Source organism: Balaenoptera acutorostrata, chromosome 10 (genome assembly GCF_949987535.1).
Source record: "Balaenoptera acutorostrata chromosome 10, mBalAcu1.1, whole genome shotgun sequence".
Taxonomy (NCBI): Eukaryota; Metazoa; Chordata; class Mammalia; order Artiodactyla; family Balaenopteridae; genus Balaenoptera; species Balaenoptera acutorostrata.
In genome coordinates this window covers 42,134,066-42,148,389 of record NC_080073.1, presented here as the reverse complement: position 1 = coordinate 42,148,389, position 14,324 = coordinate 42,134,066, and the positions used below count along the sequence as shown (strand labels likewise).

Here is a 14,324-nt window from a genome sequence, read left to right as displayed (position 1 = left end):
TTACCCAATGCCTCACACACACACAAATCATATATAAATGTATATATAATACACACACACACATCTCAAAGAGCATGATTTTCATGACTGAGAAATAAAACTTTTTAAAAGTCTCCAAACTACTTTTATCCTTAGGCACATTCCACCTTACTGTGGTATTCCTGAATATACCAAAAGTGATCACTTGTGGGCTCAGAGCACAGGAAATAAGTTAAAACTGTCAACTTTCAGGGCACTGCTCTATCAATACACCAATGATAACAACTGTGGCTTCAACCTCCTGCCCAGAACGAGAGGTGCATTTGTTACCTCTGAGATGTGGTCACAGAACGAGGCAGAGTTTTAAATGTCAGTCACTTGTTTGTGCATGTTTATTAGATCCCAGCAACCTGCTCAACAGGCTTAAAGTGGCCTTTTTGGCTCACATGTCACAAAATCACTCACTGAAATATGGAGAACCTGTTGACAACAGCTAAGAAGAGCGCTCAGGGAGGTGGGCCAGAAAGGGCTGAACAGTGAGGTTTCGCAGCTTGGACAGACCGGCGTCACGAGTGGGTAAGACCAGCTGGTAATCTCTTAATCACTTCCACTTTGGTGAAACGTGGACCGTAACAGTACCACCTCTCAGGGAAGGCGTGCGATGACTGGAGAGGGTGCACACAAACACTTAGCACGGTTTGCATTTGTGGGAGGAAGGGCCCCCAAAACGGTGGTAGTTGTTATTCTCTCAAGAACCAGCCACACAAAACGTTAGCCGCCTGCCTTTCTCTGTGCACTGGCGGGGCGTGGGCCGGTCGGCTTCGTGCCTTCCAGAGGTGCACGGCACCGTCCAGCTGCGCACAGGCCGGCCTTGCAGGGCCCACAGGGCCACCGACTGTTTCATACACGTGCCTAAATGCACCCACGGGGAGAGCGGCTTTACTGTGCTGAGGCCGCACGGACTACCCAGTGCTCCTCGAACACCAAAACCTGCCCTTTTCATGGAGTCAAGGCTGACTTTCAACTTGTTTACGTTGGCTTCAGAGGGGGAGTTTTGGTCACCCTCCTCTGTGCTGTCACCTTAATGTTGAGCACTTCTGGTAGAGGGGCCACGAGCCCCTGGCCTCCCCAACAATGTCCCAGAACAAGAGGCAGAGGCCCTAACTGGGAAGGAAGGAGTGAAGAGTCAGGGAGCCAGGGGCCCTGCGGCCTCTCCATGTGTCCCCACGGAGGAAAGCAGTGTGGTGGGATGGGAAAAGTAGGGCTCTGGGATGACTCAGACACTGCCCCGGGGAGAGCTCCACATCTGTCCATCCCGGGACAAGCCACGCAGCCTCCTCAAGCCTGTTTCACCATCCACACCACGAGCTGACGACGGCCCTCCTTCCAGGAGCGCTGTGAGGCACGGACAGTGCACTCCAAGCCACGCTGGGGGCTGCTGGTCACGGCAACAGAGGGGCGGCTGCTGGGACTGCTGGGTTCTCCCCGAACGGTGCCTGCCTGGCTGAGTCAAAGGAGACCAGGCACCCATCAGGCCGTGCCCCATCCCAGGCCTATTATGTGCCCTCTCTCCAGGCTCCTTGCAAGAAGGTTTTGCACTGGCCCTTCCACAGCTTAGGAGAACCTGCCCGCCTGTCCTGAGGAAAAGCACAGCAGCTGAATCTTCTTTCACCTTCTCTGCCTCCCCAGTCACTCGTTGGCCCTACTCTCTGGGCCCTCACCTGCTCACATTTGGGAGTAGAGATCTTTTTCCCAAAGCCCGCCTGGGTACACACCATTACGGGCAACAGACACTGGCACAGCCCAAACAAGGCTTTCACTCTCGACTTCACTCATCCACGAGACAGCCCCATGGAGCACAGCTCAGACCCGCCCTTCTCCCCTTGGCTCTCCCCTCTGCTCCCACGCACCAGTGCTTGACGTAAGCAGCCTGGGGTGTGGGGGAAACTGGTGGGAGGGGGGTCAGGCTGGGTGTGGACCCTGGGTGAGTCCAGTTGGCCTCACGTGCGGCCTCAGGGTCTCCTCCCCCACCAGCTTCCCTGCAATTGCAGGCCGGGGGCGGGGCGGTTAGAGGCCATGATGGCCACACTGTCCGAGATGCGGTGAACACAGGGTGAACCTGATTCCAGGGGCTACCTGGAGCCAGAAGCCTGGGATTCTCAGTGAGCATTCTGGACTGAGGAAATGGTGCTGCAGGAGAGAAAAAACAGAAGCTGCCCGTACTGGAGGGGTGGAGGCGGAGCAAAGAGCACAGGGCCCAGGAGTGGCCGGGGCGCTGGCTCTAGCCTTGTTCTCTCAGGGCAGCACCCCTTCCACAGGCCCAGTCCTTTGTGGTCCACGGTAACTCCCAATGCCGTTTGGTAGGACGCCTGGTACTATCATCCCTGTTTTCCAGATGAGGAAACTAGTTCAGAGACATTACTACCTGCCAAAGCTCACACAGCAGAGCTAGGGCTGGAACCCCGGTGAATAACCTCTTTCTCTTCCCCCAAATGTTGGCTAAGACGGCCCGGGGTACCTGACAACTCTGTACTTGTCTGAAGGCGGAGGTGCTAGGTTAACCCAAGCACAAGGTGGCTTTCTAACCTTAACCGTTATCACCATATCCTGTTCTCGGTTTGAGATACCAGGTATTGTATCTCCTGGTTGGTGATAAACCTGCCGCAGATCCCCGAAGCACTCTGACCACAGAGCACCTGTTCTAAAGCAAGTACTGGCAAAGATGCTCTGTGGGTCAGGGACAGTCTCTGTGCGTGAGTTTGAGCTCAGTATCATCTGGGCATCTGGCGGGATTTTCGTTGGCGAACACAACTGAGCTACGAGATGTAAGGAACCAGGGCCCGTGGCAGTAGACACCACAGTGTGGCCCTTGACCTCACAGCTCAGGGGAAACATCACCAAAACCACGCAATTCCGTGGAAGGCTTTCCACATCATTTCCGTCTGATCCTCCTAACAACCCCAGAGGTGCCGTCCCTGTCTCTTCTGTACGAGGGAGGGAACTGAGTTTGCGGGCTGCGGTGCTCAAAGCCAGGGAACCTGGAGGCAGCAGACCAGGAGTGTCTGACTCTGGCCCTCAAGCTCTTCATCGGCACGGTCTGCTCGAGAAGGGAGGCCGGGCCTGGAGGAGAGAATGGCTGCTGGAAGCAGAGCAGAGGCCAAGGGACCCAAGGCCAGGCCTGTTGCTGGAGGACAGTTTCTTTCCTCCTCTGCCTGCCTTGGTCCTGAGAACAGCTGGGCACCTGGTCAGGGAGACGGCTGAGGGTGGGCCTGGGTCACTGTAGGGAGGGGTGTGCACACCTGCAGGGTTCTGGAGAATATCGCCCCTCCACTTGAGGCGGGCTGTGCTCCTGAGTCACATGCAGGGGGCTCTGGGAGGCTGCTTAGGGATCTGCGGGATCCTGCCAGGTCTCCCCGAGAGCCTGGATTCTGGGACCTGTTCCTGTCCCATCACGGCCAGGAGGGCCAAGGCAGACAACTGTGTTTGTCCTGAGAATGTGTGTGTGTGGCGGGGGAGGAATGGACAAAGAGGCAGGGAAGGTGGGCAGGTGTTTGATGTGAAGATAGGGAAACGGGACCAGGAGAAGAGGGCTGTACTCTTCAAAATGAATCTCGTGCCTGTGGACTGGAGGGAGGGGTTCTGGGCACAAAGCTCAGTGCTAACACTTACAGCCCCCTGACCCTGAGCAAGTTACCTGCCCTCCTGAGCTTCAGTACCTTGACCTGCAAAATGGGGACCATAATCCCTACTCTTTGAAGGGTTGGGCAGGGACTAAGTGAGGTCACGTGCAAAAGCTGCTACACAGGGAAAGTGCTCAACAGACACTGCCTCCAGGCAGCCTCCTTCCCCCCCTCATCAGGGCTTTCACAGCCTTTAACCCCTCCTGGACCACTTCTTCCTTTGGACTTGCTGATTTCTTTCTCTCAGTGTCTTGGCAGGGATGTATACACAAACCCAGGCTCTATACCAACCCCTCACCCCCCCACCCCACCAAACCTGTCTGAGTTTCTCAGACTCCTGGTGGTTTTGATTGGTCCTAAGCTTAGGAAGAAAAAGAACATAAGAAAAAGCCACCAGAGACACGGGGGTCTGTCTTCGGCTAACTCACAAGGAAGGTGTGAGACAAGGCAGGCCCTGAACTGACTTGGAGGGCTGGCCCTTCACCCAAACAGATGATGCATGGGGACTGCAGGTCCATCCATTAGCCCTGGATCTCCCTTGGAGGCCGCAGGCCAGCATGCTGGCAGTTTCCTTTCCTTGAACCGCTTCCTGATTTCCCATGACCAAAAACACACTTATTTGTCAGCGGTCAGAAGACCTTCTGCTTTTGTTCCTACTGAGAAAGGGGAAGGCGAAAGGTGAAGGGAAGAGGGAGCTGCAGGGCGGCACTTCCTCCTGCAGGTGACAGCCCAAGGTCATCCTCCCAGGCCCTGAGCTTCCGGTCCTGCTCCCCGGACCCCCTACCCACCCACCCACCCACCTGGCCGGCAGTTGAGGCACAGTCAGTGAAGAGTTGCCAGGTGACGACGGCATGAGTATGGCTTAGTGCAAATGCAACAGAACGTGCCCTGGGGACCACTGAACCATGGGGGTTGGGGAGAACGCTGGAGGCTCACGCAGCCAGGAAAGGCTTCAGAAGGAAAAGAAAGGGCCCGTGGTCACAGTGAGCAGAGGCTTTCTTGGGTTGGGTGATGGGGCTGGCTTTATCCATGAGGCAAGGTCAGTCACCCTCAAGCAAGAGAACAGAAGAGTATGGAGACATACACTTGAGCCTAAAATCTCCTGCGCTGAGAACCTCCCGAAGATTAAGTGCATCTCCTCCCACGCAGCAGAAATCCTGGATGATAAATCTGACAGCCCTTCCTCTGAACTCTGGGCAGGAATAGAGGAACAGAGATCTCAATACAAGTCGGCAGGAGCATCACAAAACTCCCTAACTGGATGGAAAGTGAGTCAACGAACGTCTGGACACAGGAGCCATGTCAATTCTCCCTTGAGCTTCTAAACAGGCAGTGCTTTGCTGCAGGAACCGCAGTCAAGCCAGACCACAGGGGCCGAGAAACACCAAGCAAGGCTGCCATGGAGGGGAACCTGACTTTTCCCATGGGTCCCCTGGCTTAAACTCTTGACACTTTAATACAATGGCACTTTGTGCAGTTACTTCATATATTTAGAAATTAGCCATTGCAGACTCTCCTCACAGGCCTTGTTGGAAAAGAGCTGGCCCAGAAAAATGAGAGGGCCAATGGACAGCCGGTACTAAAGGACGCCCCTGTGCCTGATGCTGTCCATCTGTGGCATCGGGAACATTTGGTGGGTCTGGGTCACTGATTAAGAGCAGCACAAGATACTGGTGATGGGGCAGGCACGGGCTGGGGGAGGGGAAAGTCCCTCGGGTTCCACAAAGCACTGGGTAACAAACTTGGTTATATTTTTATTGCTTTTAGAACTTTGGGGTGGACGTCCCTGGCAGTCCAGTGGTTAAGACTCCCCACTTCCACTGCAGGGGGCGCGGGTTCGATCCCTGGTTAGGGAACTAAGATCCTGCATGCTGCATGGCGCAGCCAAAAAAAAAAGAGGACTTCTGAGAGAAACATCTACTTGAGACAACAGAAATTAATCTTGTGGCACCATTACCAAGCCTGATGAGTGGTTCCAAAAGATGAACACGGTTTTTAAAGAGCAGTGCGTTGCTCTGAGCGTGGCTATAGCAGCCCAGCCAACGCTGCTCTTATGCGCTGAATTGTGTCCCCCCCTTAAATTCGTATGTTGATGTCTTAATGCCCAGTACCTCAGAATGTGACTGTTTTTGGAGATAAGACCTAAAAGAAGTAAGTTAGTTAAAATGAGGCCAATAAGGTGAGCCCTAATTCAATCTGACTGGTGTCCTTATAAGAAGAAAAGATTAGAACACAGAGAGACATGGGTGGCACATGCATAGCGGGCATGACCTTGTTAAGAGACAGGAAGATAGCAGCTGTCTGCAAGCCAAGGAGAGGCCTCAGGAAACCAAACCTGCCGATACCTTGGCCTTGGACTTCCAGAACTCTGAGAAAATAGATTTCTGTTGTCTAAGTCACCTGGTCTATGGTATTTTTTTTTTTTTTTTATGGTATTTTGTTATGGCGGCCTGAGCAGATTAATACAGTCGCCTAAGCCAAGAAAGGCCTTCCTGGAGATGCTGAAATCAGGGGAACCGCTGACAGACACGCCCAGGAACTCTCTGACAAGGCTCAACACTGACTACTCCTGGAGCCCTGGTGCTCCTCAAGGGCACCCTGCCCCGAGCACTGTTTGCAGGCACCCTCCCTTAAGCAAAGACAGCCAATCCTGCTTCCGAGCTTTCCTAATCCTTTGATAAGAAACCACAAGGCCAGGCACTTAATGAGCACTCAGGAAATGGAGGTGATGTCTACTCACTGTTCAGCCACGTTTGGGTCAAGAGAATCAGTTTCGGTGGGTGTTTCAGGCAAGGAGGAGCCGGACTCCTGTATCTGGCACAACTCCTCATCTGTGATGATGTCAAACACGGCATCGTCTGGCGGCCGGCAGTCTGTGTTAGCACCTGGGGTGCAGGGGCAGGTCGGGAGAGAAGAGAAATGCACAGTCATGGACAGTACGGGGAGGGAGTGCAGCTATGTGGGACGAGCCACCAGGACACACTCTAAGTGCTCACTCAACCGACAGCTATTCTGTCCAGATGGAGAGAAATGGCTCTTGGGATGTTCCAGAAAAGCAGATGAGGGGACTACAGATGAAACTGAATGCACCATGTAAGCGATTTCTCTGAAGTCCCTTAGGCAGTGGCGTGGAGAGGATTTAAGCTCTTACATGTTCTCTGAGCCCCTTTATTTAGAAGGAAAAAAACCTATCAAAATCTTACCAGGAAAGAACCTAACAAAAAGGTAATCATACTTCTGTGCTGCTGAATCCTTGCTCCAGCAGACACAGACCTCACTTATGCCTCTTTGAGAGGAGGATTCTGTCTGACCTGCATTTTCACCTCAATCCACTGGGGGGTGGAAAAGAACCTCCCTCTGCACAGCAGCCATTGTGCTTCTGACCAGGGGGACTTGTGCCCAACTTTGCAGGCTCCCCAGTAGGAAGGATGCTGTGCGATGTGGCTGTGCTAGTCACCCCCGACCCCGCCAACAAGCAGTCTTTTGCATGTGATGGAAAACGTGATGGCAGGCCTGAGACGAAAAAAGAAAAGACAGAAAGTAAGACAGACAGACAGAGGAGGAGACAGGAAATGTCAGAAATCACAACAAGCAACCTCAGCATGCTGGCACCATGCCACCCTCTGTCGTCACTGGAACACCCACTAGTGAGCCAGGCGAGGGGAAGATTCCTGGGCTGGTCAGCAAGAAGAACAGTTCACGGGAGTTACAAGTTCCCAGCAGGCCCTGCCGCATGGCTCCTGGGACAGGCCGTGCTTCAGAATAGACACCCACAGTCCAGTCCTGAGAGGGCAGCCTGGGCTGGTCTGCGAGGCTGTGCTGAGAAGCAGCAGGAACCAAATCCCGTTTCCTTTTACTGAGCTGAGTGAGAGGACATGAAGGAGAATACACCCTTCTTGGCCGCCGAGAGAGAATGTGAGCTACAGGGAGACAGGGAAGGATGTGCTCGTTTCCACACTCAACTCCTGGCCTTTGGTTACCCTGAAAGAGAGGGTTGGATATGGGGCTGGGGCCCTGGGAGACAGCGTTTTCCAAAGCTGTGGGATCCACTGGTGGTATGTGAGTTGAGAAGTAAACAGACCCCACGTTAAATAACACTGAATCATACCAGGAGAAAGTTATTCCCTTTTCAATTCTCCTTCAATCCTGATTACATCAAAAAGAAAGTCTCAGATTGGTGGTACTACCTTTTTAGTGCCTAAGTGTGGAAAACACTGAACTAAGCATGTTCCAGCTGAGCAGCCACAGTGGGGAAGCAGTGAGGGCGGCACCTGGAAAACACCGAGGGCAGTGGCGGAGCCTGACCTTGGCCTCTGGTGGCTTGCGGTGCGGCCTGGGCTGGTGACCGGGCGGGGCTGGGCTCTCCCTGGCTGGTGCCCGAGCTGGTGCTGTCGGGGGACCCGGGGCCCTCGCTCAGCTTCTGGAAGCAGGCCTGGCAGCAGCGCTCCTTCTTGCTGCTGTGCTTGCTCACAGCGTAGTTGTTGCAGCAGTAGTAACAGAAGATGTGGCCGCATATCCTGGGGACGACACAGGCACGGGCCCTGAGGACGCTGCACTACAGGTCTCGAGTGACCTGCTCGGCACCGGAACCGGGCTCTGTTCTGGGCTCTGGACGCCACACGGCTCGTCAGACCTGGCTCTGCCCCCACTCTAGAGTGAGGCCTGAAGGCTTATCTCATAAGATTCCAAGAAAGCCATCTTGGTAAGCCTGATGGGAGACACTTTTACTTCCTAGGGTCCTGGGAGGCAGGCCGAGCCCCCTTCCCTGACGCAACGATGCAGGTGTGCATTCCAGGCCTCGGGGGCTGGGCTCTAAGAGACCACAGACCCCATCCCGCTGTGCTGACCGTTCTCCATCTGACCCCACCCCAACCCAAGATTCATTCCTGTCTGCCCTTCTTTGGGTCCTGGGGGGTGGGGGGTCTTTGCTCTGTGTTCCTCCAGTGAAGCCTCAGCCCCTGCTCTCTCTGGGTTTCGTTTCCCCTCTGACCCCTGCAGGCCAAGAGAGGGTCAGGGGTTGGGTCTCTGGGTGCTCTACATCCCTGTGGGTCCCCTTAACTCTGCCTACGACCTCTGTATTAAACTCTCTTCCCTTTCGGGGATCCCTGAGTGTCCTGCTGAGACCCTGCCTAACATACCCTCCTCAACTGGTTCCCTTGAAACTAAGAGGCAACGTGCTCTTCCTAGACAGTTGGCTGAGGTGCCAACGCCTGCCACGGAGTCCTCGTTCAGAGGCATCTGCTCTAGTGCTGGGCCCTGCCCGCAAGCCGCCTGCTGACCTGCAGTGGTGCCGCCGCACCATCCAGCTGAACTCCCGCTTGCAGTCAAAGCACTGGTTCGCCTCCGTGTCCCCCAGCCACCTCTCCTCAGCACTGAGCTTCTGTTGGAATTCCAGGGCATCTGACTTCTGCCAGAGAGCATCCTTGTCCCTGGGAAAAAGCCGCATTAGAAAAACAGAAGAAAGAATCCATGAAAACAACAGAATTATCTCTGGTTCATTTCAAAAGACTGCTTCCGAATTTCCCAAAACACAAGGAAAATTCACTTCTACCTTGCAAATAACCCCCCAGTCTAGGTCTCCTCTGTCACCCCACACCAGTCCCAGACTCAGCAGGAGCCTCCCAACGTGTAAGTCCTCATCTGACACCACACGTGTGAGTGTGAAGGTACGGGGGGCCTGCGATGTCCATAAAGGGCTCTGGCAACTGCAAAGACCTGCTGGCACTGACAAGGGTCACCAACTGCTCAGATGTCTAAATGACAGTGCATGTGGCCACTGGGAGTTTAAGCTGTCACGTGCTGCCATGATTACATGACAGTCTGTGTGCTGTGAGCCCAAGAACCCAAATCTTAAATGTGCTTGGGATCCTTCATGTTTTTATGGTTTAAGTAACAATTAATGGAGGAGAGTCGAGCTTTTCCTGAAAATCTGATGGGATGTTGACCTTCTCCACTCCTTAGAGAGACAGCACAGCCACTACAGGAAGCAAGCACACTGAAAAAAGTGGCAGGATTTTCAGGAGGCTCTAGCAGCATCTGAATGTGCCTGATGCACCAGGGAAGATGTGTATAAAGCCTTCCTTAAAACTGCTGTTGGGCTTCCCTGGTGGCGCAGTGGTTGAGAATCTGCCTGCCAATGCAGGGGACACGGGTTCGAGCCCCGGTCTGGGAGGATCCCACACGCCGCGGAGCGACTAGGCCCGTGAGCCACACCTACTGAGCCTGCGCGTCTGGAGCCTGTGCTCCGCAACAAGAGAGGCCGCGATAGTGAGAGGCCCGCACACAGCGATGAAGAGTGGCCCCCGCTTGTCACAACTGGAGAAAGCCCTCGCACAGAAACGAAGACCCAACACAGCCAAAAATAAATAAATAATAAATGAATGAATAAATAAATAAATAAATAAATTCATTAAAAAAAAAAAACTGCTGTTAATTTTCGGGGCTATAGGAAACACAGAGGATGGAAGAACACGTTAAATGACACCATGGGCATGCAATCAGAAAAGTCCAGGCTATGGGAAACTCTACCAGATGAATGGCCTGCTTTCTTTAAAAGTAAACTGCAAAGGAAAAAAAAAGAGAGAGAGATGGTAGGGGAACCATGACTAAGTAAGAGAGATCTAAGAAACATATCACCATGCAATGTATAGATCTAATATAGATCCTGATTAGAAAAAATTATAAAGCAATTAGAAAAATTTCAAACTGACTAGACACTTGATGATACTGGGAATTAGTTAATTTTCAAGCACGGTAATGATGCTGTGGTTGTTTAAAATAGAGTCCTTGTGTTGGAGAGGTACGTATCAAAATACTTGTGGATGAGATGATAGGATGTCTGGGATTTGCTTCAAAATAATCTGAGGAGGTGGGGGAAATCGGTAGGACTCTTGGATGATACAAGACTGGTCATGAGCTGAATAATGTTGAAGCTGGGTGACAGGTACACAACAGTGCATTTTGCTATCCTATTTTTGTATTTTTGAAAATTTCCGGGACTTCCCTGGAGGTCCAGTAGTTAAGACTCCACGTTTCCACTGCAGGGGGCGTGGGTTTGATCCCTGGTTGGGGAACTAAGATCCCACAAGCAGCCAGGCGCAGCCAAAAAAAAAAAAAAAAATTCCATACAAAAACCTTTAAAAACTTTTTGAATGAGTTGTCAACATTTAAAAGTCAGGCCAATTTCACATAAAAATCCAGATTTCCACCTTCTCTTAAGAAGTAAGGTGACCTGGCAACCCTGGACTTGATGCCTGTGGGGCAACAGTCAGCAAGAGCAGGGCAGGCCATGTCCTCCGGTTTCTCAGAGCCCCCGTCCTGGCCCGGTTCACACATTTACATCACTGTCTGCTACCTGCAGGCACTGGAGTTTGGGGGCCCAGGTGCTGGGGAGAGTGGGATGGAGGAGAAGGAGAAAAGGGCTCATGAGAGAGGGACAAGGGAATGGAGAAGTCCCTGAGGATATTAAACATCTCTGATTGTCACTCTTGTGGCTGAGCACATGGAGATTTTGAAAACAGTTAGCATAGCAATAAGAAAACACGGACCAGGTGCAAGGCTGCCAAGGGTCTGAGCAGACCCTGTTCATATGTGTGGGCGCTTACAACAGAACACAAGCAGACAGGGGCCCATTTCCCTTAAAGAGTCCTTTCAAGAACAGTTGCATTTCTTTAAAGAAAAGCCAAGCTTGCGGGGAGCCCCTGGCCCCTTGTTTGACACTCACCTGAGCAGCTCTATCAGCCGCTCCTCCAGGTACTTCTTGGTTCTATTCAGGTCATCCAGGTCAGCAAGCATCTTCTGGTCATTCTTCTCCCTGTCTGTCGCCTCCTGGCAGAGTCTATTGTAATACTCCTGGATCTTTGTCGTGGCTTTTTCAAGTTCCTTCTGGGTCCTGGTGGAGGAGTAGTAAGTTTTCCTTACTACCCACTACTTCCAGCTTCCCCCGTGCCTCTGGGCTAACCCAGGCCTCTAATGGGGGGTCCTGCTGCCCTACCAGTCTTTCCCCTTCATGGGGGGAGCCACCTGGCACTGCCCCACTCACAGGCTGTACACTCTCTTAAGCCTTCAAAACTTCCCTCACACACCCAAACTCTTCACACACCACTACCCCTCACAACAAATACAAGGGACATTTGGGAGAGGAGGTTGACCTCAGGTCACTAGGAGCACCCCAGGTGCGTCAAACTCTGCACCACTTGGTTCTTGGGCAGAGACTGAGGCTTTGAAAGGAGCCCAATGGGTTAAGTGCATGGGCTGGTGATGGCGGTATACACAAGAGGAAAAAGGAGCCAGGAGAGAAGGAACAGAGGCGTAGCTTCCTGGAGATGACCACACAGAGGAGCGCCTATCTTCCATGTGCCTTTGGGACTCTACACATGGGGCTTGGCATGGGGCACACAGCAGGCACTCAATCTACACTGCAAGGCGTTCAACCTGACAACCCTGAGGCCTAAGGAATCCTGTTCTGGGTGCTTCGGAGCCTCAAGCTGCAGCAGAGGGGCCGGCTGAACCACGGTCTTCCCGCCCTTGCCCACTTCTCTTTCAGCTCACCTGTCCCCTAAGGCGGTGGTTTTCCAAGGATGCCTTACAAAGCAAGGCTTTCATAACAGCTCCAATAAAACAGAGGGCTGTGCAAGACTAATTAATCTGTATCTAATCCAGCCTTTCCATGTCCAGTATAAAGTTGTCAGGAGGTTTTTTACTAGACACTGTCCTCCAAAATGATCTCGGGTACACACACACACACACACACACACACAACCACAGAGTTATAGCATTAAAAAAAATGCCACCAACTTAGGAGGTTCTACTTAAATTGTCACATGAACACCACCTGGCTAAGGGCAGCCAGAGTCCTATAGGATTCAAACTCTGTAAGGAGTCAGCTGAGAAGAAATGTACACTGAGGTTACTAAACATCCAGTGTGGTCTGGATCTCCCATTGAGCCTGGGCCCAGGCCTAGAAGCAGATGGTAGGAGATGGGTGGAAAAGTTAAAGCCTCGGGAGAACGTGGTGTGTCTGTTTTTGCTGGGAGCACACATGCAATCAGGTCCCAGCATCCCCTACAGGACCAGTTTGGCCCCATCACCAGACAGTGGGCTGCTGATGCTCACAATTCCGGGTGGCCCCAAAGCCTGAAGATGAAGAGGTCTTGGGGTTGGACACAGGTAGGGCCATACTTTAAGGTTAAAAAAAAATTACGATAAAAGGGTGACAGCACGACGTGCTCTCCACAGACACGGCACCAGAGAGTCTCCAGGAAGACAAGCCGGTCCTGCTCCCTGGCTCGCTCGCTCACTCTCAGATGAGCTTGGGAGAACCTCACACCTAACCCCGCAGCCTCTCACTTCACAGAGGAAATGAAGAACTCAAGTCAAAACACACAGGGGGGAAAACATGCACACACAATACTCACACACCAGTACCCTAAAACAAAACACAAAACTATCTGTCTATATATTTTCTAGGGTAGTTGTTGAGACAAAGACTCTGGAGCCAAATGTTCTGAGTTCCAATCCTGCCATCACCACTTACACACTGTGTGACCCTGGGAAAGTGACTTCACTCCTCTGAGCCTTGTTTTCCTCATCTATGAAATGGGATAAATAATAATACCATCCTCACAGGACTGTTGGGAGGATTAAATGGGCAAATAAATACCAAGTATTTAAAACGGTACCTGCCACATTTTAGGCATTACTTAAATGCCTGCTGTTAGTAGTACCACGATTATCTCCCAGCTTTTATTTCATTTTAGTTTTACCAAAGCATGAAGTTACTGAACTGAAATATGCCCTGCTAGAGATAAGACAATGGAATTAAGAGAAAGGGTCTCTGCAGCCTTCTATAGGCTTGTGACAGGCAGATTGCCAAGGTTCTCTGTGGCATGCTTCTGACACAAGCACTTTACGAGTCTGTGGCTTTTCTTGCAAAAGGGCTTCTTTAACCTGATATGAGTGGTTGACTTTCTAAATGACTGTACCAAACACCCCCTCCCTTGAGGACTCTCTCACTGGCCGCGTGGGTGGACCGTGTAACTAACCTGTCCAAGTCTTGGCGCAGGGCGGCCCCCTCCTCATCCTTTCTCAGCATGGCGGCCTGGCACTCGGCAAGGTGCTTGCTGGTGCAGCTCAGCTTCTCCGCCGCGTCGGCCTGGGCAGCCTGGAGCAGGACAGCAGGGAGAAGACGCTCGGTTGCAGAAGCCCATGCAAGATGCCATCAAGTGACTGGCATGCTCCCCACCCCATCTGGCTGGCGCACTTCTAACAGGAGGGGCTTTTGTCTGTTTTTAAGTTCAAGAGACCATTAACTAGTATGTGTGTGGAGTATGACAGACTCCCATTTGTAATTATGTCCCTCAAGCATCAGCTGCAACCGGTTGTGGTGGCTGGAGGGGCAGCAGGTATCAGAATCTCCAGGGTGGGGGCAGAGGTGGGGTGGCAGGGTACAGGAGTCACTGAAAAAAGTCACTGCCCTGAAGACGGGTTTCAGTCCCATCCCTGCTCTGGCTCACGTCAGAAACACTGACTTGGAGAGCATCTGCAGAGGGGGATGACTTATTTCCTTTCCATAAGACACAGGGGCGGTGAAAAACACACTTGACAGCTCTAGCCAGGTGTCCAGGGAGTGGGAGAGCCATGACACAGGTGAGCCGACGGCAGCTT

General features: G+C 52.4%; 1 protein-coding gene across 6 annotated transcripts in view; it reads right to left on the bottom strand.

Annotated features, from left to right (window-relative positions):
• FYCO1 (FYVE and coiled-coil domain autophagy adaptor 1) overlaps positions 1-14,324 on the bottom strand; it is an 85,932-nt gene that overhangs the window by 35,415 nt on the left and 36,193 nt on the right. For 3 of the 6 annotated variants that reach the window (XM_007168869.3, XM_007168870.3, XM_057554552.1), the window contains 5 exons: positions 13,703-13,821; positions 11,383-11,550; positions 8,939-9,088; positions 7,965-8,176; positions 6,400-6,544 (listed from right to left, as the gene is read on the bottom strand). In XM_007168869.3, coding sequence (XP_007168931.2) covers positions 6,400-6,544; positions 7,965-8,176; positions 8,939-9,088; positions 11,383-11,550; positions 13,703-13,821 — 794 coding nt within the window. The other 3 variants (XM_007168871.2, XM_007168872.3, XM_057554553.1) reach the window with 3 other exon arrangements.